The sequence below is a fragment of the Vipera berus genome (assembly GCF_964194415.1).
Source record: "Vipera berus genome assembly, chromosome: 7".
Lineage (NCBI taxonomy): Eukaryota > Metazoa > Chordata > Lepidosauria > Squamata > Viperidae > Vipera > Vipera berus.
In genome coordinates, this window is record NC_138209.1 from 4,841,214 (window position 1) to 4,867,985 (window position 26,772).

At 42.9% G+C, this 26,772-nt stretch overlaps 1 protein-coding gene across 1 annotated transcript in view; it reads left to right on the forward strand.

Annotated features, from left to right (window-relative positions):
• Window positions 1–15,945: 15,945 nt before the first annotated feature.
• The window catches only part of LOC308671223 (catenin alpha-2), a gene marked incomplete at both ends in the record, with an annotated part of 512,303 nt that continues 501,476 nt past the window's right edge, over window positions 15,946–26,772 (forward strand). Inside the window, one exon of the mRNA XM_081333323.1 lies at window positions 15,946–16,047. Within this exon, the coding sequence (XP_081189449.1) occupies window positions 15,946–16,047 (102 nt within the window). The remainder of the gene's footprint in view (window positions 16,048–26,772) is intronic.

Below are 26,772 nucleotides of genomic sequence, written 5' to 3' on the forward strand. Positions count from 1 at the left end.
AAACTGACTTCCTTTTGCCTGTGGCCGCGTTCTGACAAGAGGATACTGATGGGTGTCTGTGGAGATTCTCAGTCATCCAGGCCACGGTTATCCCAAAGATGCTTTTTTTCAGGAGGCAACTGGACTTCCTTGTTTTTCTTTGAAGACGTTTCGCTTCTCCTCCAAGAAGCTTCTTCAGCTCTGACTGGGTGGTGGGGAGTGGAAGGATTTACACTCCTTGCAGAGAGTTGGTTATTTGCATTCTTTTACAGAGTCGCTGAGGCCACTTGGAGGTTTGTCTGTGTCCTCACGGTCACCATGAGTGGTGCAAATGGATGTGGAGCCTTATTGGGACTGTTGAAAGAACTGTGTTGTAGACTGGAGACAAGCTTCACACGCATTTCCAGTTCTCAGGTGACCCTGAGGACACAGATAAATCTCCAAGTGGCCTCAATGACTCTCTAAAAGAATGCAAATGACCGGCTGTCTGCAAGGAGTATAAATCCTTCCACCCAGTCAGAGCTGAAGAAGCTTCTTGAGTGAGAAGTGAAAGGTCTTCAAAGAAAAACAAGCAGGTCTAGTTGCCTTGTGAAAAAGCATCTTTGGGATACCGATAGATGGGACTGGTGTTTGAGATCTTCATCTTTTAAAATGTTGAGGCTTCAGTGGAGCATACAGGAAAGGGCAAACACAAGTTCATCATTTATCACAATGATTAGAGGTCTGGAGGCTAAAGCATATAAGGAACGGTTGCTGGAATTGGGTATGTCTAGTTTAACGAAGAGAAAGACGAGGGGGGGGCATGATAGCCGTCTTCCAATATCTCAGGGGCTGCCCCAAAGAAGAGGGAGTCAAGCTATTCTCCAAAGCACCTGAAGGCAGGAAAAAGAAGCAACGGATGGAAACTAACCAAGGAGAGAAGCAACCTAGAACTAAGGAGAAACTTCCTGATCATTAGAACAATTAACCAGTGGAACAGCCTGCCTCCAGAAGTGGTGAATGCTCCAACACTGGAAGCTTTTAAAAGAGCCAAGGTTGCCTACCCCTGGTATAGGGTTTCCTGCCTGAGCAGAGGGTTGGACTACATGACCTCCAAGGTCCCTTCCAACATCATCATCATCATCATCCTTATTACTATAAAACTTTTATTCATAAAAGATGAAACTCAGTCAACTGAACACTCAAATTGACTGGCACTAATGGTTGACACGGGTTGCTGCCAGCATCCTAGGTATCAACCAGGTATCTCCTTAAAATGTATTATTATTATTATTATTATTATTATTATTATTATTATTATTATTATTATTATTATTATTATTATTATTATTATTATTAATTTATTATTATTATTATTATTACCAGCATTTTAAACCAGTTACAAAAATATCCTCATAATTTTTTTTTTAAATCAAGGATTGTTTAAAGATATTGAGCTCTTCACACCAAAGCAATTCTACTTGAACTTTTAGTATTTTTACTCGCATTGGGAAAACCTCCTGGGATCTTACTGGCATCATTGACAGTGGTTGTAATTTACAATCTGCTATTGCTTGAAGAGAGAAGATAGAAAAAAAAAGAAAAAAAGAAGGGAGTCGTATTATGCAACTGCTGCAGTGAGAAATTAGGATGCTAACCATGGAAAACAGATGCTGGAAGTTAGAAGCTGAAGGTTAAAAGCTAGACAAAGCAAATAAATAAATAAATAGAGCTGGCTTTAATTTAGCCATGTGGAGGCAATCACTGAATTTGCACAGTTGGCACGAGAGAGCGAGAGTGCGGCTGTTTATAGATATTTTTGTGCTATTCTGGTTTTGTAGAACCAATGGAAGGTTTAATTTCGTGATGTAATCATCACTTATCAACTAGTTTATAGCAAACAAAAAGGGATTTTAAAAAAAGGCAGAACTTCAGTGGGAGTTTCTCCAGCAGAACCACTTAAGGATTACTTACAACCTTGGCTGTGTCAAAGCACTGGAGGTTATTGATATAGAAAAAACTTCCTTATGGAAGACAAAGTTTACGAAAAATCTCTGGCCATCTTAGCCAGGAGTCAGGAAAGCGCATCCCCCAAAGGTGATCAGAGCAGAAATAACTGGCGGTAATTTTCTCTTGCTCTATCGAAACCCGCCTTGAGTTGGAATATTTTTTCAAAAATATTAGGCCTAATCTCCTCCTCCCACGTAGCTTTCTCCTGTACAGTTGTTAAGTCTCACTTAGTGGCTTTCAGTTGGACTCGGACCTTCAGTCCTAGTTAGGGCCTAAGGAAGTTGATAGTCTAAACAGTAACATCTTGACGATACCTTTGTAATGAAGGAGTATGGCATAATTTGTATTGATTGTATTGACTAAGTCAAACTTTTAAATTTTAAAGATAAAGCTGTGCACCAACAGGGGAGGGCATGTCGGAACTTCAAAACTGTGTGCAAGTACTTTCTCGGGGTCTGTCATAACCGTTGACTGCTTGTGTTGAGGACCAGGAATTGGGTATGACTAGTCTAGAGAGAAATAGGGATGCGGTGGCTCAGTGGGTTAGGACGCTGAGCTTGTCGATCAGAAGGTCGGCAGTTTGGCAGGTCGAATCCCGAGTGCCACGTAACAGAGTGAGCGCCTGTTACTCGTCCCAGCTTCTGCCAACCTAGCAGTTCGAAAGCACGTAAAAATGCAAGTAGAAAATTAGGGACCACTCTGGTGGGAAGGTAACAGCGTTCCGTGCGCCTTTGGCGTCTAGTCATGCCGGCCACATGACCACGGAGACGTCCTCGGACAAGCGCTGGCTCTTCGGCTTTGAAACGGAGATGAGCACCGGCCCCTAGAGTTGGAAACGACTAGCACGTATGTGCAGGGGAACCTTACCTTACCTTACCTTTTAGTCTAGAGAAAAGGAGAAATAGGGGAGACATGATAGTAGTGTTCCAATGTCTCAGGGGCTGCCCCAAAGAAGAGTGGGTCAACCTCTTCTCCAGAGCACCTGAAGTCAGGACAAGAAACAATGGATGGAATCTAATCAAGGAGAGAAGCAACCTGGAATTAAGGAGAAACTTCTTAACAGGAAGGACAATTAACTAGTGGAACAGCTTGCCACCAGAAGATAATGGGTGCTCCATCACTGGAGGTTTTTAAGAAGAGACTGGACAGCCATTTGTCTGAAACGGTATGGGGTCTCCTGTTTAAGCAGGGGCTGGACTAGAAGACCTCTAAGGTTCCTTCAGCTCTATTCTGATTACTATTATAAAATAGATCATTATTATTTTTTTTTGCAAGAATCACATTATTCCTACAGACCAAAAGATATTTTCATTTGCTGCTATGTTTATTAGAAGTCTTGATACAGACCCAGGATTTGTGTGTGTGTGTGTGTGTGTGTGTGTGTGTGTGTGTGTGTGTAAATTTTTTTTGACTTAACAAATTTACACAAATATGAGCTGCCACTGCTGTGGCTACTGCCTGTAGATGGCCTTGGGTTAGGCTGAAACAAGAAATAAGATTGTCCCATGCTTGGGACCTAAGCAAGTGCATTCTAAATACTTAACAAACATTTAACAAATACACACACACTCGCACACACACATATATGTAAAGGTAAAGTTTCCCCCGCACATGCGTGCTAGTCGTTTCCAACTCTAGGGGCCGGTGCTTATCTCCATTTCAAAGCCGAAGAGCCAGCGCTTGTCCGAGGACGTCTCCGTGGTCATGTGGCCGGCATGACTAGACGCCAAAGGCACACGGAACGCTGTTACCTTCCCACCGTAGTGGTCCCTATTTTTCTACTTGCATTTTTACGTGCTTTCGAACTGCTAGGTTGGCAGAAGCTGGGACGAGTAACAGGCGCTCACTTTGCTATGCGGCACTCGGGATATATATATATATATCGAAAAGAATCTTAACGGTTTTAAAAATGTTGGGTTCGTTGAACAGAAATGGTAAGACTAGGATTAGCTATTAAAAAAGCAATAGAAACTATTTAAAATGGTCTTGGATAAAGAGATGAAGGAAATCCTTTCTGACTTTTTCCCACTTTTGGAAATATTGTCAATGATCCCTGAAGTAACCATTCATTGCAGAGTACATTCGAGATGGGCTTTCGAGTGTATGTTTCTGTTATTTGGTTAAAAGGCTAAAAAGAAAAGGAGCAGTGGTGGGAAATCTATGGCATGTGACAGAATGTGTCTCAGAAGCTGTGTTTGATTTGAACAGTAACCACTGAAAGCTTGTCTTAGAGGAAGAGGAACAAGATTGCAACTAATTGGACCTGATGTAAATCGTGGCTTGAACAGCGAGTCTCTAGCCGTGCTAGATATTTATTTCCTTGGAGCCGAACAGCTTCTTTACGTGCAAAGGGAACAACTCGCTTTATGCAAAGCAATATAGTGGTTGCACAGGCATCACAATGTCCTGTCGCAACATACAAGATGAAAATTGTGACCTTTTAAGTTTCCGTCCAGACAATCTAATTAATATTGTACCGTCTAGTCTCCAGCCACGAGATGGGCAATTAGTTGGGCCCTCACAGATCTCTTTGGAAACAGATTGTTGCTCTTTAAAAGCTTCCTGAAGCAATGTAGTCACAGAAATAAATATGCTTGGTGTATTAAAAAAAGAGATAAACTCTCCCTGCCATCGGAACATATATTTAAATCAGGGGTCTTCAAACCTGGCCCTTTTATGGCCAAGGAATTCAGGGAGTTGAAGGTCCACAAGTCATAAAAGGCCCAGGTTTGAAGACCTCTGATTTAAATGGACAATATTTTATTAAAATATCTCCGTTTGCTAGCAAATACGTGGCCTGATTGTGTTGACCCTTAGCAACCACGTAAAATGCGGTAGATACTCACTTGGATATGCTCAAAATGTGACATTACAGCGACAAAAAACGTGTGGAAAATAAAAAAATTCTAACCTTATACTGTTTGGAAAGTAAATCGTCTTTAGAGTGTGGGAACGAAAGCCCTCTCTTAATTTTTATCAAGTTTTATATAGTATACATTTCTTGAATTTATACTTACAGGTGGTCCTCGACTTACGAGAGCAATTGGGACTGGAGTTTCTGTTACTAAGCAATGCAGTCATTGCGTGCATTGCTTAGCAACAGCAAACCCTGCAGTCCTGGTTGCTATTGTTAACTTAATCTCACTGTTGTTAGATGAGGCAACTTCCTGCTGGATTCCCAGAACTCAATGGGGAAGCTGGCTGGAAGTTGCATGTCCCAGGCTGGGAGGAAGTAAGTGACTGCTCCTGGGTGGGAAGGAAGCAAGGGGTACCTGTGGGTATGGGGGAGCATCGGGAGGGTGCACCAGAGGTAGTAAAATGGGTAAGGGAAGTTGTGTGGGGATCCAGTGTGAATTGGGGTGTCATGGTTCCGATGAATGAGACTGCAAACATTGACATGGGGTATGTGTGAGAGTGCAAGAGAGGCACCCCAAGGGTTTGGGCAGGGTGTGCAGGGGTGCACAGATGACTGGTGCAGCTTGAATGCAAAGGGCTGGGGAAGGGTGCATGGGTGGGGGGAGATAGCCCCAACAACTTGCAGCCTTCCTGCCAGCTTCTCCATTGACTTCCTGGGGAAGCCGGCAGGAAAGGTTGGAAATGGTGATCATAAGGTCGTGGGTTACTTGGCAACCAGTCGTAAGAGCGGGTGGGTTGCCAAGTGCCCAGATTGGATTAAGACAGGGGTCTTCCAACCTGATCCTTTGATGACTTGTGGACCTCAACTCCCAGAATTCCTCAGCCAGCAGTGTGCCTGGCTGAGGAATTCTGAGAGTTGAAGTCCACTCCTCTTTAAGTCTACATCAGGGGTCTTCAAACTTGGCCCTTTGACTTGTGGACCTCAACTCCCAGAATTCCTCAGCCAGAAGTGTGCCTGGCTGAGGAATTCTGGGAGTTGAAGTCCACAAGTCATCAAAGGGCCAAGTTTGAAGACCCCTGGATTAAGAATTCGGTTACATTTGGAGTGTTGACTTTTACTATAAGATTTTGACATTAGCTATACAAATATAAATAACATTTACGTGGGAAGTGGAATTATTTGGGCTATTTTGACTCAAAAACAAAGACGAGCAACGTTATGATTTTAGAAGCTGGACACTAGTTTCTAAGTAGAAGGGAGAAAATACGACACGTCTGCTTTTGGACTTGGAAAACGATACAAGATGTTCTAACTCTGGAAATATTAACAGAGATCTTTGGAGAATGAAATTTCAGAAATTAATACCTACAATATCAACATCGATGCCTGAGTCTGTGGATAGATTATGCCAAAAGATGTTTATTTATCTTATTTATTAAATTTTTATACCGCCCTTCTCCTGAAGGACTCAGGGCGGTGTACAGGGCAATAAATATAAAAACGAAATGCAAAAGTTAAAAAACAATTAAATATTATGCCCGAATATAAAACAGTAATTAAAAGACATATTAAAACCCCAACCCTAACCCATCAAACCAGGTCAGATTGCTCGAATAAATAAGTTTTTAGATCGCGCCGGAAGGAGCGAAGGTCGGGGGAAAGACAAATGAGGGAAAGACAAATGTGGAGCAAATTTTGTTCAATAAGACAGAGAAAATACTAAAAGTGGAACTACAAATGACTTGGAAAAGGATGCTTAACTGGATACGCAAAAGAAACTGCCTGAAAATTTAAAAATTAAAAGGGAAACGAAAGATCTGGAAAATATTTTCTTATTGGATCTATCAAGGAGGCTGGTTAATCTCTTGAAGAAGCGTCTACTTGTCATAAAGAAGGATTTGAAGATAAAACCTATGACAATATTGGAATGAATCAAAGATTAAGGTGGATAGAAGCAAAAGGAAAGAATATAAATTGGTATATTTGATCAAGATTAAAATAAGATCTTTTTTTTGTATAGGTCTGGCATCTCTTTGTGGACTTTTTGCCGATACCTGGATTGAAAAATTGATGTTTTGTGGATTTGCTTATAGATAAGCAATGGGATATGGGATGAAGAGATTCCTGTTTGTAATCTTATTGGAGATGAACAGTTACTAGATTTGTCTAAATTTCTTTTCTTTTTCTTTATCCTAGTCTTTCTTTACTCATTTTTTTCTTCTTCCGCTTTTTCTTTTTTTTCACTGTTGTGTTTTTTTTTCCTTTTTTTAGTTTTTATTATTGTAATTCAAAATCCTTAAAAAGGATTATGGACAAAAATATAAAGCTTTACCAAATGGGATGGCGCGTATTTTTTTCCCCCCTGTTATCAAAAATAGCAGCACCCTAGTTTTATGAAAAATTCTAAAGACGGTATAAGAATAGACTGTTATACAATTAAGGTTATAAGATTAAAGGTTTTTTTTCCCCCCATGAAGCTGAATTAGCACCGAGGCTAAATTTGTGACATCTACAAACCGGAACATTTATCCATCTGCTTTGTTTGCTGCTTTCTTTGAAATTAATTGGACAGGTTTGTTACTGTAGTTTTTATCACTCTGACAGCAATTTAAACATTGTAATGGCCTGGTTTCCTATAACAAAGCTTTTCTGGATTTTTGACATGCCTACTTCAGGTTGCACATCTATCACCGATACAGATCGTTGCTTGGCTGTTTAGACGATCATAGCATCAAACTATATTTATTCCCCGGTCAGTAGCTGCAAGTAAGTCAAAACAGGATTGTTATAATCCTCCCCAAAAAGTGTCATCTCCTGAGTGGCTCCAAGAATTAACGTTTTGGCCAGCCCGGTTCTTGCGATCACGTCCAATTTAGTCTACGTCAGTCGTCCACACCGCAACGGCTATCTCATTGGATAATCCCATTTTGCCCAAAGCAATACATGCAAATAAAACCTCGAAAAATCACTCAGGACAAAAACTCAAATGCATTTCACGGCACCGCCCATTAAAAAAAAAATTCTTGGGGCCAGTCACCCAAATTATATTTCGAACGATGAAACGCTGCAGAATAGCAGCTCATACGGTTTCCAACCAATTGTGATGCGCACAAAATAGGTTTCGCTGGATAACAATTATTCATCTGTTAAAAAACCAAATTCCCCCCCCCCCCCCGAAAGACTGCTGTCGATGTGCTGAATGCTACAGAGAGCCCTCGGCTTAACAACAGCTCGTTTAGTGGCCGTTCGAAGTTACAACAGTACTGAAAAAAAGGGACTTTTTTTCCACACTTGCGACCGTTGCAGCATCCCGACAGCCGTGGGATCAAAATTCAGACGCTTGGGGCAACTGACTCCTATTTATGACAGTCGCAGCATCCCGGGGGCGTGGGTGTCACGTGATCCCCTTTTGCGACCTTCTGACGAGGAAAGTCCACGGGGAAGCCGGATCCACTTAACAGCCGTGTGGCTAACTTAACCGGCAGTGAGTCACTTAACAACCGTGGTGAGAAAGGTCGTAAAATGGGGCCAAATTCATTTAACAAATGTCTTCCTTGGCAACTGAAATTTTGGGCTTGTTTGAGGTTGTAAGTCAAGGAGTATCTGTGTTTGCAGGACAAAGGAAGGTTGTTCCAAAAAAAAAAAAAGCTATTTAAAAGAAGACTTGGAAGACATTGTAATAGAACAACAACAACAATGATGATGTTGGAAGGGACCTTGGAGGTCATCTAGTCCAACCCCCCTGCTCAGGCAGGAAACCCTATATAGGTGATGGCGAACCTTTTAGAGACCGAGTGCCCAAACTACAACCCAAAACCCACTTATGTATCGTCGGGTGCCGGGTGGGTGTGGCCCATTGTGTGTGTGTGGCCTATTGTGTGGGCGTGGCCCATTGGGTGGGCATGGCTGCGGTGGTAATGGCAGACTGGTTGGGACTAAAGTTCAATCAATCAATTCCAACTTTGCGAGATTTTTTTTTTGCACATGGCGGCGGAGGCCTAAAGCGAAAAGGTTTTATAAAACCCAGCTGAAGGCCTAGGATTGGGCCGACGGCCTGCGTGCCCATAGAGAGGGCTCTGCGTGCCACCTCTGGCATGCGTGCCATAGGTTCGCCACCACAGCCCTATACCATTTCAGACAAATGGTTGTCCAATCTCTTCTTTAAAACTTCCAGTGTTGGAGCATTCACCGCTTCCGGAGGCAGGTGGTTCCACTGGTGAATTGTTCTAACTGTCAGGAAGTTTCTCCTTAGTTCCAGGTCTTTGATTAGTTTCCATCCGTTGCTTCTTGTCCTGCCTTCGGGCACTTTGGAGAATAGCTTGAGCAAAAACCATAGCCGTCTCTCTAACAGTCCTAACCTAACCACATCCATCCTATCTGAATGTGAATAATTCATACAGAGGCTTGGTCTTCCCTAGTGGATGCCAGGAGGCTTCAGAACTGTCACTCATCCTTCCAATTGTAAACTGACATCATCTGTGGCAGCCAACCTTGGTCTGCAATTAAAAGAATTGATAGAGCAGCTGTGGCTTTTGCAAAGATAATCAGGGAGCTAGTGCTTTCAGAGGGGGGGGATGGGAAAGGGCGGTATATAATGCTTTTCTCCCCCTGCTGAAATGTTTCGTGAGTTGCCAAGATTGGAGAGAAGTTGGCGTTGGAGTGCCTGTACGGGCATCCGGCCAATCCTTATTTTGTCGTCGTTAATTGTTGTTCAGTATTCTCTTTGTGGCAAGACTTCCCTCTCCTGCAGTGCACGGGGGTCTCCAAACGTGGCCACTTTTAAGACTCGTGGACTTCAACTCCCAGAATTCCTGAGCCAGCATAAGGGAACTGTGCCCCCTTTATGACTCGTGGACTTCAACTCCCAGAATTCCTGAGCCAGCATGGGGAACTGTGGCCCTTTTATGACCTGTGGACTTCAACTCCCAGAATTCCTGAGCCAGCATAAGGGAACTGTGCCCCCTTTATGACTCGCGGACTTCAACTCCCAGAATTCCTGAGCCAGCATGGGGAACTGTGGTCCCTTTATGACTCGTGGACTTCAACTCCCAGAATTCCTGAGCCAGCATGGGGAACTGTGGTCCCTTTATGACCTGTGGACTTCAACTCCCAGAATTCCTGAGCCAGCATGGCTCAGCATGGAAACCTCTCCCTTTCCCCTCAGCTTGGCTGGCTCAGGACTTCTGGGAGTTGAAGTCCACGAGTCATAAAAGAGCCAAGGTTCCCCACCCTTAAGACAGGTGTATCTCTATCAAGGCTTCTGACCGCAATACAGGTAGTCCTCGCCTTACGACCGCAATTGAGCCCAACGTTTCTGTTGCAAAGCGAGACATTAGCTAAGTGAGTTTTGCCCCGTTTTACGACCTTTCCTGCCCCAGTTGCCAAGTGAATCACTGCACTTGTCAAATTAGTAACATGCTTGTGAAGAGAATCTGGCTTCCCCCCGTCAACTTTGCTCGTCAGAAGGTGGAGCAAAGGGGATCACGTGATCCTCAGGACACGCCCACCCTCACACATAGGAATCGGTTGCCAAGTGTCTGGATTTGATCCCGTTGACCACGGGGTGGGGGTGGGGGAGGATGCCGTAAGGGTTGTAGTAGGTGTGAAAAACGGCTCAAAAGTCCCCTTTTCCAGTGACATTTGTACCTTCTTCCAGTGGTCACTAAATGAGCGGTTGGAAGTCGAGGACTCCCTGTGTTAAAAAGCCCGCCTTGTGTTGCTGCCATTGTCGTCCATAATTAATCAAAGTGAAACCTTGGCTGTGTTTTGGAAGGGGTGGTGAGCTATTAGGGTTAATGTGTAATTTATTGCTCTCCCAGTGAGCGTTTGGTTGGTGGGGCAAGCTATGCTGTGAATCTTAAAAAGCCTGCAGCCAAAGCTGCTGCCAATTAAGTAATTTTTATGTACCAATAAATAAATAAATAAATGCACCGTGTCAGGGCCAGCAGTATTGTCAGCAGAGTTGCTAGAATTATTTTTCCGCACAAATATATATATATATATTTTTAATGAACGTCTTTCTTGTCAAGGACAATTGAACTGGAGCTCTGTAGATGGGCCCGGTTTCCTACCTACATTTTCTAATTGTTACTTGATTGCTTTTTTTGTTTTGTTTTGTTTAACCTTGTTTCTTTGGCACTGAACTCTCATATTAGATTCACCTTGACTTTTTAAGAGTTAAAAACAAAAAAAAAAGAAAGAAAAAAAACCACCCCACCCTAAATGTATGCTACACAGACCGGCATTGTTGCAATTTCTTTCAAAGCCGCTTTTTAGATATTTTTTTTTTAATAGGGCAATCGATAGCCGTAAAGCATAACTAAGTCTCTGATGACTTTGTAATAATGCCGCTTGGGGTGTGTGTGAAAGCCCTAATAAGCAGGCATATACATAGAATGAAGGCTACTGCTAAGTTTGTAAGCCGCCCTGAGTCTTCGGAGAAGGGCGGGATATAAATGGAATTAAAATAAATAAATAAATAAATATGTAAAAGTAATACAAATGTTGTTGTAGAATTATTATGTAGAATTCAGTCTCTCGAATTCAAGCCTCCAGAGATGTTACATAAAAGATGGTAAATGGTATTCAAGAAGGCAGGACTAAGACTAATGGTTTTAACTTATAGGGGGATTGTTTTTTGACTGAGTGATGATGAATGCTAACAGCAAACTGAATATAAGAAAGTTACCCAAGGACGGGAATGTTCTTATCCAGTCAGGAGGCTTCAGGTATGGTGCTAAATGAAGCTGCTTCAGTGGTTCTTCTGCCGTGTTTCCCTGAAAATAAGACCTAGCTTGATTTTGTTCTGACCCAGCCTACGTGAGTCCTTGCTATGCTCACAAGGAGAAACCCCTCTTCCAAGAAACAGGCAGGAACCGCAAGAAAAAAGCCAACCCCTTTTATTATTCACAGACCTGAGTCAACGTCCAAGGCAAACAAACACAGTCTGCAGAAACTCCATCCTCAACACGAACGGTTGCCTTTGGCAACCAGCACCTCTCAAACCTCCGCTTTTATAATTCAGCCCAGGCGTGGCTTCCTAATGCCTTCTCCTTTGCCTTTGGAGCCGCCCCATTGCCTTCCTCTGTCCTACTTGCTTCTCTTGCCAGCGCTTTCGTGCATCCTGGATTTGTCCCAGCTGTGCTTCATCACCGTCCAACTCAGATTCCCAGCACAGCTGTGTCTCAGCCTGAGCGCGAGTAGAGGGGCCGGGCTCCTCGTCCAACTGTAAGTCTTGGAGCTCCTCAGAACCTTACTCTGACTCTGATGTCACTCCAGGACCCTCCTCCTCGTCCTCCTCCTCCTCTGATTCCTCAGACTCAGCTGCCGGATCCACTGGCTGGCGAGGAATCACAACAGGTTTTTACACGTGCGTCCAATGTAAGCCCTACCCCCCAAAATAAGCCCTACTTAAGACCCCGCCCACCCCATTGCATCTGGTTGCACGATGTGGGGCGAGGTGCACGGGTAAAAATCAAGGTAGGTTAGGGATGGGGTTGGAGCTGCCCCATGTGCCTCCACCCACTTACCTTAGGACGCCAATGAAAATAATCAGATTCGTATTCACAATACTATTCAGTCGGTGAAGTGAACACTTGTACACATCACTTGCATTTTGTGAGGGATCCAAAGAGTTCAAGTTAGTTTCCTCTGTTTGATGACAAGCCACAATCGCATCCAGTACAAAACAAAAGACCTGTGACGTACAGGTAGTTCTCGACTTACAACCGTCCATTTAGTGATGGTTTGAAGTGACAGCGGCACAGTGAAAAAAGGGAACTTACGACCACAGCAGCATCCCCGTGGTCACGTGATCAAAATTTGGACGTTTGGCAACTGGCTCGTACTTACGACGGTCGCCGGATCCCGGAGTCACGTGATCCCCTTTTGCGACCTTTTGACAAGCACATTCAGTGGGGAAGCCAGATTCAGTTAACAACCTGGTTACTCGCTTAACAAGGGCAGTGACTCACTTAGCAACTGTGGCAAGAAAGTTGTTAAGCCGGCTGCGTTTCACTCCACAAATGTCTCGCTTAGCCACAAAAAATTGGGGGGCTCTGTGGTAATTGTTAAGTTGAGGGCTTCCTGCAATATTTCAGTTAAAAAGTATTTCGAGGTCTTATTTTCCATGGTTATCCGTATATTTCTACAGATCTGCAATCTATGCTAGATTCCCCCCCCCTCCTGAATGCAGTGGCCTCTGTCTTATTGTATGTTCACAAGCCTTCATTATTTTCCTGCCCTGAAGCTTCCCAGAAATTATTTGGAGATGCACCAACATCTAAAAGTCCCTCTTCATAATGAATAATATTAAAATGTATAGTTGGGTGATACAAAGCATCCCTTTGAACCATCGGCTGCATCTGTTTTTTATCTTTTTTTTTTCTGTCACTGCGAGATGACTTAGTCTTCCACTGTCAGCTTCTACTGTTTTATTACACTCCTGAGGGTGGTTTTCCTCAAGGGATTTCCTCCCCCCACCCGCTTATTGTTGCCTTCAGTGTTTTAAAATCTGCCCTTTCATAACTACTTCTTTTAACCTGAGCTTCTGTCCTCAGCCTAACTCCGGTTATCCTTAAAAACACACATACATATTTGTGTGTTGTTTTACTTCTCCCCCCCCCTGTCTTTTTGTAACTGTCACCGAGGGTCCTTTATAGCTATTTCCAGGCATCGCTCTAGCCTCCGAACACTCTATTACACAATTCTGTTTTGATATTCAGGCAAATAAAATAAAATAAAATAAAAAAAGATTTGTGAGCCCTTGGGGAATCTTAACCATTTGCTTTTATTTATATTTATAATTGTTTACACGAGACAGTAATCATTGGTTGAAAGCATCCGTGCGGGTAATTGAAGCGTTTATAAATGGAATTATTCACAAATAAGTATGAAGCTCCTGTGGCAGGGACCTTTATCTGATACACCTGGTGGGGTGGACGGGGTGGGGCAGGAGAAGATCGATGTAACGGTGTGTGGGAACGATCTTGTCCAACAGAGAAGGAGTCCTGGATTGATTTGATTATTTATTTATTGGCATATCGCCTTTATTATTTTTGCAAGCAACCCAAGATGGCGAACACCTCCAACAGACCTTTATCCTCCTGTTTTCCCCATAACAACAACCCTGTTAGGTGGGTTGGGTGAGAGAGAGAGAGAGAGAGAGAGAGAGAGAGAGAGAGAGAGACTGGCCCAAGGTCAACCAGCCACTTCTCGAGCCTAAAACGAGACGAAGTCATTTTAGATGACTTTTGTGCCAAAAAGCCGGACTAGAACTCGCAGACTCTGGGTTTTTAGCCTGGTGCCTTAACTGAACTGGCCTTTTATACCAGGGGTCCCCACCCCACCCCCGGGGCTGCAGCCCTGCTACCGGTCCACAATCCGTTCATGTGCACAGATGTGCGCAGCTCCAATTGTGCACACGACAGGCGGGTGAGCACGTGCACCCGCCTCAGTTCCATTTGTGCGAGGGGTGGGCACGCGCCATGCACACACTGTTCTTGCACGCTGCTCGGTTAGTAATGTAGAACGGTGACCCCCAACCTTTTGGGCACCAGGGACTAGTCCCATGGAGAAAGGTTTTCCCACAGACTGGAGGTGTGTGTGGCTTTGCATGCTGCCTGCATCCCGCGGATGGGGCTTGTTTGTACAGCCCAGGTTTTGGCATGCCGTGGCCCGGTGCTGGTCCATGGACCGTGGGTTGGGGACCCTTGATGTAGAATGACGATCCAGGAGAAGATACATATTATTAGTTATTGAGGTAAGGAATAAGGTTGTAAGGAAGAGCTTTTATGTACCGGTATTACGAGGCAGTTTGGGGGCAATGACTGTCTAGCTTCTTCTTAAAAATCTCCAGTGATGGAGCGCCCACGATTTCTAGTGGCAAGCTGTTCCACTGGTTAATTGTCCTCGCTCTCAGGAAGTTTTTCCTTAATTCCAGGTTGCTTCTCTCTTTGATCAGTTTCCAACCATTGTTTCTTGTCTTTCCCTCTGGTGCTCTGGTGAACAACCTGACCCCCTCTTGTGGCAGCCCTTCAGATACTGGAATACTGCTATCATGTCTCCCCTATTTCTTCTTTTCTTTAGATTAGCCAAACCCAAGTCCTGCAGCCGTTCTTCGTATGTTTTAGTCTCCAGGCCTTGGATCATCTTAGTTGCTCTTCTATGCACTTTTTCCAAACTCTCAACATCTTTTTGTGATATGGTGACCACAATTGGCTGCAGTATTCCAGGTGTGGCCTCACTAGGGTTTTATAAAGCGGTACTAATACTTTGCGTGATCTTGATTCTCTGCCTCTGTTTATACAACCCAGGATCGTATTAGCCGTTTTGGCTGCTGCTACACACTGCTGGCTCATGTTTAAGTGATCGTCCACTAGGACTCCGAGGTCCCTCTCACAGTTGCTGTTTTTGAGCTGGGTCTCGCCCAATCTGTACTTGTACCTTTGATTTTTCCTGCCTAAGTGTAAGACTTTGCTTTTCTCCACAATGAAACTCATTTTGTTGGATAGGGCCCATTGTTCAAGTTTGTCAAGATCTTGTTTGGATCCTAAGTTTGTCTTCTGGGGTGTTGTCTACTCCTGCCAGTTTACTGTCATCTGCAAATTTGATGAGTTTCCCTTCCATTCCCTCATTGATAAGTCATTGATGAAGATATTGAAGAGTGCTGGGCCTAAGACGGAGCCTTTTTATTTTATTTTTAATTTTTATTTTAATTCCATTTATATCCCGCCCTTCTCCGAAGACTCAGGGCGGCTTACAAGCTTAGCAGTAGCCTTCATTCTATGTATATGCCTGCTTGTTAGGGCTTTCACACCCCCCCAAGCGGCATTATTACAAAGTCAGCTTAATTGCCCCCAACAATCTGGGTCCTCATTTTACCTACCTGGGAAGGATGGAAGGCTGAGTCAACCTTGAGCCTGGTGGGACTCGAACCTGCACTAATTGCAGGCAGCTGGTGTTACTTAAGGAGGCATTAGCCCCCTGCTCCACCAAGCCTTGTGGTACCCCACTGCTTACTTCTCTCTATGTGGATGTAGTGCCTGTTCATTGTGGATGTAGCTCTTTCAAATCAATCCGGCACCATTTATAACACTCATTCTCTTTTTGTTATAGAGAGCATGACTTCTGCAACTTCACCCATCATTTTAAAATGGGATCCCAAAAGTTTGGAAATCAGGACTCTTACTGTGGAGAGATTATTGGAGCCACTAGTTACACAGGTAAGTTGTTAATGCAACTCTATGCATTCATTATTGTTTGTCCGCTAAGGTTTCAACATACCTGTTTTTTAACCAGTGTTTATATTGCAGTGGCATTTGCCAGCTTAGGATAAGAACAGTTAAGGTTTGTCAAATAAGGATTTTAATTGCACTCTGTGCTGTGTTGTTTTTCAGATTTCATTCAACGTTTTGGTTTTCTGAAAAAAAGAGTAAGCCAACTTTTAGATCGCCTGGAAACATACTGGAAATTATTTTGTGTCTGGTGGGTGGGTGTGACTTGTCACATTTTTAGTGTTGTAGCTATAGGTGGTCCTCAACTTGTAACACTTCGTTTAGTGACCGTTTGAAGTTACAACGGCGCTGAAAAAAGGGGACTTAGGAGCATTTTCCACCCTTACGACTTTCTGAACCAGCTAAAGCTTCCACGTGGTCTTCAAGGGCAGCCCCCCCATGTAAAGCCCATTGCAGGAGTCAAGCTGTTAGATGAGTAGGACAGGGTCTTCAAACCTGGCCCTTTTATGACTTGTGGACTTCAACCACGGGTGCCTGGCTGAGGAATTCTGGGAGTTGAAGTCCACAAGCCATAAAAGGGCCAGGTTTGAAGACCCTTGGACTAGGACGTGAGTGACTGGCTGAAGGCCCCTCCCCCCCCACTTGATCTAGGAAAGGACACAACTGGTGCACCAGATAAAATGGACCAGAGGCCTTCCTAGCCACCTAGAGTCCTGCTCTTTAGGACTCTCCAATTGTGTAACAATCTGAAGGGGGAAGTGCAACCCCATCCAAGGTCAAAAATAAAATCTAGATGGTTGAAACACCCACAACCACTAGATCAGGGGTCTTCAAACTTGGCCACTTTAAGACTTGTGGACTTCAACTCCCAGAATTCCTCAGCCAGCTGGCTGAGGAATTCTGGGAGTTGAAGTCCACAAGTCTTAAAGTGGCCAAGTTTGAAGACCCCTGCACTAGATCTTGGTTGCAGGTGGTCCCTCCTTATCCAAGCCCATTATACTGTAGCCTCCAGGCCCTAGGACAGGAACTTGACAACCTCACTTCCTTTTTTCCTATTCTGCACCAGATTAAAAAAAAATACGAAAATCAAAGTGTAATAAAACCCTTGCTTAGCCCAACTATGAAAGGAAGAAAAACAATAAAAACACTTTAACGCTCATGAATGCCATGCATAATCCATTAAGTGCTTCCACATAATATATCTCAAAGGAATTATCATTTTGTTTCTCTGAAATGACTGGAGCTGTTCAACTCCCAACCAAGAATGTGAATTAGAATGCTCTGTTGAAATAAGAGGGAATATTATTCCTAACTTCAGTTAGTTAATTTTACTTAATTTTTAATCATAATTACCAATGTTGACTCGCTGGCATTGCCTTTCAGGAGCTCCTAAATTAAGGTTTATAATCTTAGAGAGGCATTGGGAAAGCTTAAGAAAAATACAGTAGGTCTGATGAACACCCCATTAGGAAGATAGATTGGTTTGAGGACTGAGAATGTGTAGTTTAAGTAAGTACAAGTAGTCCTTGGCATACAACCATTCATTTAGGAACTGTTCAAAGTTACAGTGGTGACTTATGACTCCCCCCCCTTACAACTGTTCTAGCATCCTCATGGTCAACTGATCAGAATTCGGATCCTTGGCAACCGGCGTGTATTTATGACGTTATGCAGTGTCCCGGGGTCATGTGATCCCCTTTTGCGACCTTCTGACAGCCAAAGTCAATGGGGAAGCCAGATTCACTTAACAACTGGGTTACTAAATTAACAACTGCAATAATAATGTTCAGTTGACTGAGGTTCATGTTTAATGAATAAAAGTTTAATATAATAATAATAATAATAATAATAATAATAATAATAATAATAATAATAATGATGATGATGATGATGATGATGATGATGATGATGATGATGATGTTGGAAGGGACCTTAGAGGTCATCTAGTCCAACCTCCTGCTCAGGCAAGAAACCCTATACCATGGCTGTCCGGTCTCTTCTTAAAAACTTCCGGTGTTGGAGCATTCACAACTTCTGGAGGCAGATTGTTCCACTGGTTGATTGTTCTCACTGTCAGGAAATTTTTCCTTAGTTCTAGGTTGATTCTCTCCTTGATTAGTTTCCATCCGTTGCTTCTTGGCCTGCCTTCAGGTGCTTTGGAGAATAGCTTGACTCCCTCTTCTTTGGGGCAGCCCCTGAGATACTGGAACACTGCTATCCTGTCCCCACTCGTCCTTCTCTTCATTAAACTAGACATACCCAATTCCAGCAACCGTTCCTTATGTGTTTTAGCCTCCAGTCCCCTAATTATCTTTGTTGCTCTTCTCTGTACTCTTTCTAGAGTCTCAATGTCTTTTTTACATTGGGGTGACCAAAACTGGATGCCATATTCCGAGTGTGGCCTTACCAAGGCCTTGTAAAGTGGTATTAACACTTTGCATGATCTTGATTCTATCCCTCTGTTAATGCAGCCTAGCACTGTGTTGGCTTTTTTGGCTGCTGCAGCACACGGCTGGCTCCTACTTAAGGGATTGTCCACTAGGACTCACTTAACAACAGTGATTCACTTAACAACTCTGGCAAGAAAGGTCGTACAGTGGGGTGAAATTCACTTAACGAATGTCTCGCTTAGCAACATAAATGTTGGGCTCAATTGTGGTCGTAAGTCGAGGACCACCTGTACTCTTGGGCAGTGTTTGAGTTTCAGGATTTAGTTCCTGAGCGAGCCACGCTGAGGGGAAAGGGAGAGGTTGCCAAGCTGAGCCATGCTGGCTCTGGAATTCTGGGAGTTGAAGTCCACGAGTCATAAAAGAGCCAAGGTTGCCTACTCCTGGCTTAGGCCTAGGCCGCTTTATGACTCGTGGACTTCAACTCCCAGAATTCCTGAGCCAGCCATGTTGAGGGGAAAGGGAGAGGTTTCCATGCTGAGCCATGCTGGCTCTGGAATTCTGGGAGTTGAAGTCCATGAGTCATGAAGGGGCCATAGTTCTCCCATGCTGGCTCTGGAATTCTGGGAGTTGAAGTCCACGAGTCATGAAGGGGCCATAGTTCCCCCATGCTGGCTCAGGAATTCTGGGAGTTGAAGTCCACGAGTCATAAAAGAGCCAAGGTTGACTACCCCTGCTTTAGTAACTGTGGTCTAGACTGCAGGTTTTTTGCCGTTTTACCAATATCTGTGGTGGACATCTTCAGAGGCAAAGGTCCTCCTGTGATTCTGTGATTTGGATTGTTACACCGAGGGCTTGCTGATGGAAAAGAACGTCTAATTCAGATACTGGATTTGGATTTAGGAATCTCTCACTCTCACACGCACTTTTGTTTAGCCTACTTAGGAAAAGAGATGGTGGTGGTGGCCTGACTGGGGCGGTGGGACCGCTTCTCAATGTAAATCAAGTTTCCTTTAATAATTAAGCGGTTACTTGTGGACTGGAAGCAGAAGAAATCTGCTTTGTTAGTTTTTAATGCCGTATGCACTTCTGCAGCCGTCCATGAAATACCAAGGGGAGCCGCTGTATATCCTGCTTCTGTCATTCTGGATCACTGTAGGATGGTTTGATCGGCCGCTGCTGACATCCAGACATTTCAACTACTTCAAAATGGTGGTTGTCTAGTTGTGATGGGCAACGTGCCGCAGAGTCTTATTACAGTGCTTTTGAAGAAGGCTCATAAATTCCTAAATTATAAATGGAATAGTGGTACAGTGTTTGACCTGGTGGTTTTAACAAGTCGGTGTACGTAGGGTTAGTATGGTATAATGTTTTGCAGTTATTTATTATATATATATCCATATACATTTCATATACTGTGTAAGAACATACAAAGAGTCATATATATTTCAGAACAGGAAGTCCTTAATCTATAACCGGTGATAATTATTTATTGTGGAATTCAGCTTCTAGTGTCTGGTTTCACAAATTAAGCTAAGCCACAGGTAATGTGGTTTCATTTTAGTTTGGGTGATATGTGAACGCAGCCTTTCTTGTTAGTAACCTGTAGTTTCCACTTAAGAATTATATGTGAAGCAGATCATGGAGAAAGGAAATAGATTGACTTTGCGGTTCTAGCCTCCTATCAGAACAAGCCTCCTTACCATCTATACTCTGTTGGTTTAAACTGAAAACTTTCAGGAAAGTTTCAAACTATTTTCAGTTTTAAAGGTGGGGTTTTTTTTTGTCTATTGGATGAATTTTGTGAACATGAGAACAACTTGCATACTTTTTGTTCCTCCTCCTGGCCTAATTTGACTAAGTACCCTTTATTGATTTTACTTAGGCATTTTTTTTTAAAAAAGTATTGATCCATGAGCTCTTTACTGACCAGGAAGACATGAAGAAAAGGATAGTGTTTTGATTTTTTAAAAAAATCATTAAATTCTAGATCACTTTTATGTGTAAAACGTATAGATTTCACCTAACAGCAGAAATATGTGGTGAGATAGGCTGGCAGCCAGCATAAAACCAGTTCAAATGAGAGGCACTTAAATTTTAATTGAATTCCAAAGCCCTTCGAAGCAGAATCTAAATGAATTGGTACAAACTCTTTAATTGACATTTCAGCAAAATCAGTTTGTTAATATAAAATGCAGTGGTGTTTCTTCTTCCTTATAAAATCCTTTTAGTTAATACATGGTTAAAGATGTCTGAAGATAGTCTAAAATTCAGGGGTCTTCAAACTTGGCCCTTTGATGACTTGTGGACTTCAACACCCAGAATTCCTCAGCCAGCGTGCCTGGCTGAGGAATTCTGGGAGTTGAAGTCCACAACTCATGAAAGGGCCACGTTTGAAGACCCCTGGTCTAAATAGTCAGTACAAAACGTAGCTCTCAACATTTGAATCTGGCGTAGGTCTTTAAGGAGTCATCCAATGGAGGTAGTCCTCAGCCTACAACCACAATTGGGCCCAAAGTTTCCACTGCTAAGCAAGACAGTTGTTAAGTGGATTTTGTCCCATTTCATGATCTTTCCTGCTGTAGTTGTTAGGTGTAGATGTTAAGTTAGTAACATGGTGGTTAAATGAATCCGGCTTCCCCATCGACTTTGTTGGCCCGAAGGTTGCAAAAGGGGGTCATGTGACCCCGGGACATGGCGACCGTCATAAATACACGCCAAGGGTCCAGATTTTTGGGGGATGCTGCAATGGTTGTCAATGTGAAAAATGATCAATAAGTTCCTTTTTTTCCAGTCCTGTTGTAATTTCGAACAGTTACTAAAGGAATGGTCGGAATTTAAAGACTTCTCTTAAGTTTTCCAGGATTTTTTTATTTTGAAAGTCAGCTGAACCAGAGAGCTAAAAAGTCTGGTTCGGTCCCTTCGTGCCAGATATTTGGGAAGAAACGATGGGTCATCAGACTGCAGAAGCCAGGAGACTTCAGCTACTAACTTCTTCACTCCAGTTTGACCTGAATGATGGACCTCAGCCTTATCTCTGTTCTTCTGTAACCGTCGGCTCAAATATAGCGTTGGCAATGATCCCAGTTGAAAGAAAGAAACATAATTTGGAAGTTGAAAATACTATGGAGGAAAAGATGGAATAGCAGATGGATGGGGTAAAGGGACTTTGATTGCTGGGCAGGTGGTTAAGGAAACATCAGGGGTTCCATATGTTGCTCCTCGGCGTCCATTTTATAATTTATGCATAGTTTTTCATCTCCTGCTGAGGTGAAAAGACTCCTGGAATGGCTTGCAAAGAATAAGATAAATCCAGCTTTTTGGGGGGTGGGGTGTCTATGAGCTGAAACAAGAATTTCTTCCAAGTCAAGCTTTCTCCCTGAAGACTCTTAAGGAGACATCCGTGTAGTTTTCTTGGTAACGGTGTGGAAGTTACACGCGAGGTTCCTTTTCCAGTTTCTCACTCAGACTAAACCTCACTCAAACTAAATTTCCTGCTGGTTTTTCATCTGAAACAGCCTGAACTTGATTCACTCGTTAGGATCAGGCAAGATTGTCTAGGGCCAGGGGTAGGCAACCTTGGCTCTTTTATGACTCGTGGACTTCAACTCCCAGAATTCCTGAGCCAGCCATGCTGAGGGGAAAGGGAGAGAGGTTTCCAAGCTGAGCCATGCTGGCTCAGGAATTCTGGGAGTTGAAGTGCACGAGTCATGAAGGGGCTATAATTCCCCATGCTGGCTCAGGAATTCTGGGAGTTGAAGTGTATTGCCCTAATTCAGGGATAGGCAATCTTGGCTCTTTTATGACTCACGGACTTCAACTCCCAGAATTCCTGAGACAGCTGTGCTGAGGGGAAAGGAAGAGGTTTCCAAGCTGAGCCATGCCGGCTCAGGAATTCTGGGAGTTGAAGTCCACGAGTCATGAGGGGTCCATATTTCCCCCATGCTGGCTGAGGAATTCTGGGAGTTGAAGTCCACGAGTCATAAAAGAGCCAAGGTTGCCTGCCCCTAGCCTAGGCCTAGGCCGCTTTATGACTCGTGGACTTCAACTCCCAGAATTCCTGAGACAGCTATGCTGAGGGGAAAGGAAGAGGTTTCCAAGCTGAGCCATGCTGGCTCAGGAATTCTGGGAGTTGAAGTCCACGAGTCATAAAAGAGCCAAGGTTGCCTGCCCCTGGACTAGGGGCTTCCATTTAGCTGGCACAACGTAAAAGGAAATGGAAGGGATGAGGAAAACAAAGCAATCTAGGCAAAGTTCCTAGTAGTTTATATTGTTATAATAGATTTTGAGAAACTGGTAGACGACTGCTACTATATATATTAAGTGGTCTGGTGTTTTTCCTTAGAGGTCAGTTGGTTTGGGTAGCCTGTATGATGATTGGGACAAGATAGTGGAAAGGAGGTGCAGGTGAATCTGGCAAAGCTGGGATTTCTTATTGCTTCCACCTCCTCCTTTTCTTTTATAATAATAATAATAAAGTTGGAAGGGACCTTGGAGGTCATCTAGTCCAACCTCCTGCTCAGGCAGGAAACCCTATACCATTTCGGACAAATGGCTGTCCAGTCTCTTCTTAAAAACTTCCAGTGTTGGAGCATTCACAGCTTCTGGAGGCAGGTGGTTCCACGGATTAATTGTTCTAACCATCAGGAAGTTTCTCCTTAATTCTAGGTTGCTTCTCTCCTTGGTTAGTTTCCATCCGTTGCTTCTTGTCCTGCCTTCAGTGGGTTTGGAGAATAGCTTGACTCCCTCTTCTTTGGGGCAGCCCCCCCCCAAATATTGGAACATTGCAATCATGTCACCCCTCTTCTTTCTTTTCATTAAACTGGACATACCCAATTCCAGCCACCGTTCCTTATATGTTTTAGCCTCCACTCCCCTGATCATCTTTGTTGCTCTTCTCTGCACTCTTTCTAGAGTCTCAACATCTTTTTTACATTGTGGTAACCAAAACTGGATGCCGTATTCCATGTGTGGCCTTGTACTAACAAGCAATATATATCTTACTGCATGAGTCCCAATCATGAAGGAGCAATAGATTGAAAGCTTTAGGCAATATGGAAGGCCTAGATGGCACAAATCTATAGAAGAAGGACAGGTGGAGTCAAGAGAGGAATTAGCCTGGAGTCATTATGTTCCCACAAGCGGTCTAACCCCTCTTGAATTGCTATCTAGCTCCAATTTAGTGCTGGCTGTTAGTTGACTAGATTCTTGTGTCAAGCAGTAAATCCGATTAACTGGAATTTATGGTGTGGTTTTGATTCTTGGGCGCCTGACAAAACCATAGCAGAATGATATGGGAATTGCTGTCAATCATTTCTACTTGCAGGTTCATGAAATTAAGTATGCCATTAAAATATGCAAATGTAATGTGGCTCAAGATGTACTGAGTTTGGATATTGAACAAAATTTCTATGCCTAATTTAGCCCTGGTGGATCCATTCAACTCATTAATATCCATGGTGAAATAGGGGTACGGTTCTGGAAATCTATTTATTTTGTATTATTCAGAAGCTGGCTCATTACTCTTAAGGCCTTTGAGTAAAATGGAAAAAGTAAGAGGAAATGGAATATATGACAAAGGAATAACTGAGAAGGTAATTTTGTAATCAATACATTCCTAAAATGGTTTGGATCAAACTTGAGCTGGCTAAATTTCTATTTCCATAATAGCAGAAGCAGTTACAGAATCACGTAACTGAAAACTATTTTAACATAATTTTGTCTCCCATTGCACATACTTCCACGATGGAATAAAAATAGTTCTGAGACCATTTTTTCTTCTCACACATGATATTATTGCTATTATAACAGAAGAACAAAGTTGGAAGGGACCTTGGAGGTAATAATAATAACAACAACAACAATAAAAAAGTTGTAAGGGGCCTTGGAGGTCATCTAGTCCAATCCCCTGCTCAGGCACGAAACCCTATAACATGTCAGACCAATGGCTGTCCAGTCTCTTCTTAAAGATTTCCAGTGTTGGAGCATTCACAGCTTCTGGAGGCAGATTGTTCTAACTGTCAGGAAATTTCTCCTTAGTTCTAGGTTGCTTATGTCCTTGATTAGTTTCCATCCGTTGCTTCTTGTTCTGCCTTCAGGCGCTTTGGAGAAGAGCTTGGCTCCCTCTTCTTTGGGGCAGCCCCTGAGATATTGGAAGACTGCTATCCTGTCACCCCTCGTCCTTCTCTTCATTAAACTGGACATCCCCAATTCCAGCAATTGTTCTTGATATGTTTTAGCTTCCAGTCCCCTGATCATCTTTGTTGCTCTTCTCTGTACCCTTTCTAGAGTCTCGACATCTTTTTTACATCGTGGTGACCAAAACTGGATGCTGTATTCCAAGTGTGGCCTTACCAAGGCCTTGTAAAGTGGTATTAACACTTCAGGTGATCTTGATTCTATCCCTCTGTTAATGCAGCCTAGCACTGTGTTGGCTTTTTTGGCAGCTGCAGCACACGGCTGGCTCATATTGAAGTGATCGTCTACTAGGACTCCGAGATCTCTCTCACAGTTAGTACTATTGAGCAAGGTACCACTAGTCCAACCCCCCTTGCTCTAGCAGGAAACGTTATACCATTTCAGACAAATGGTTTGTCCAATTTCTTCACAAAAACTTGCAGTCTTGGAGCAATCACAACTTCTGGATTACGTTCTGATATAGTATTCTACAGGTAGACAGGTACTCATTTTTTCTAAAAATCCAGAGGAATTTGCTTTCACAATTCGTGCAAAGAAATATTTTATTAGGTCTTGCTCCCTGACTCCTTCCTATCTGTCTGTCTGCCTGCCTGCCTGCCTGCCTGCCTGCCTGCCTGCCTGCCTGCCTGCCTGCCTGCCTGCCTACCTACCTACCTACCTACCTACCTACCTACCTATCTATCTATCTATCTATCTATCTATCTATCTATCTATCTATCTATCTATTATCATCCATCTATTTATCATGTCTGTCTGTCTGTCTGTGTCTCTATCTATCTATCTATCTATCTATCTATCTATCTATCTATCTATCTATCTATCTATCTATCTATCTATCTATCTATCATCTACATATCAGTTATCTGTCTATCTTTCTGTTTGTCTACCTATCTGTCTCTATCATCTGTCTGTCTGTCTATCAATTTAATTTAATTTAATTTAATTTAATTTAATTTATTTCTAGTCATTTAGGATGGCGCTATGAAAAGATGTATGTGTGTATGTATGTATGTATGTATGTATGTATGTATGTACTGTATGTATAAATATCTTTAAGAAATGAGGTAGTGGAGGGACACTGCCCATTCTGCTGAATTGTTACCATTGTTTCGCCACACTTAAGGTTTGGAGGTGACCTTTAATAGCCCTGCTTTGATGCATCTCTGTTTGGATTATTTTATCAGCCCAGCAACGGGAGATCATAGTTTCTTGACGTGTCACCTCTGGTGCTTCCAGTGAACACAGTTCAAGGGGAAGATGGTGGATAAGCAAGGTTGAAAGCTGAGCTGTAATGAAGAAAACTAAGAAATTAGAATCCTAGCTGAGTTGAACAATTGGAAGACACGGCTTGAATAAAGAATAAGAAAAACTTGGAGTCAATGACCCTTTGGGCTTTCCCTATTTCATTTTGATTTGCCAGCCAGAAGGTTGTTCAGCTAAATTATGTTCAGCAAACCATCTCGCCTTTAAAGGGTTTTTTTTAACCCATACTCCTAGAAGAAGATAATAAGCCTCCTTAAAAAAGTTGTGGTTTTTTTTGTTAAGTTCTTATTTATGACATTCCACCCAGTTCATTTGCACTTTGTCTAACATTTGAGCCAGAAGACCATCCCAGTTATTATAGGACCAGTCAATTACCAGCTCTTGTTTTTTCAGACTAATTGTATTAATGTGTTTATGTGTGGTCATTTGGAAAGAAATGCATTTTTCCTCTCTCTTGGAGTATAGAGCTTGCTCCATTTTTTTTCCTTTTTTTAAAAAGCCATGTCATTTATATTCTGCCTTATGCGGGTCTGTGACTGTAATTAAGATTTGATTTGATTTATATTTTGCCCCCTCTCCTCATCGGAGCACATACCATTGTGAGCTATTTCATGATTATTAGGCCAATAGCCCAGATTAAAACCAAAACTAGACTTCTCTGTCTTTGCAGATGTTCATGGAAATAATAATAATAATAATAATAATAATAATAATAATAATAATAATAATAATAATGATAATGATGATGATGATGATGATGATGGAAGGGACCTTGGAGGTCATCTAGTCCAACCCCCTGCTCAGGCAGGAAACCCTATACCATTTCAGACAAATGGCTGTCCAGTCTCTTCTTAAAAACCTCCAG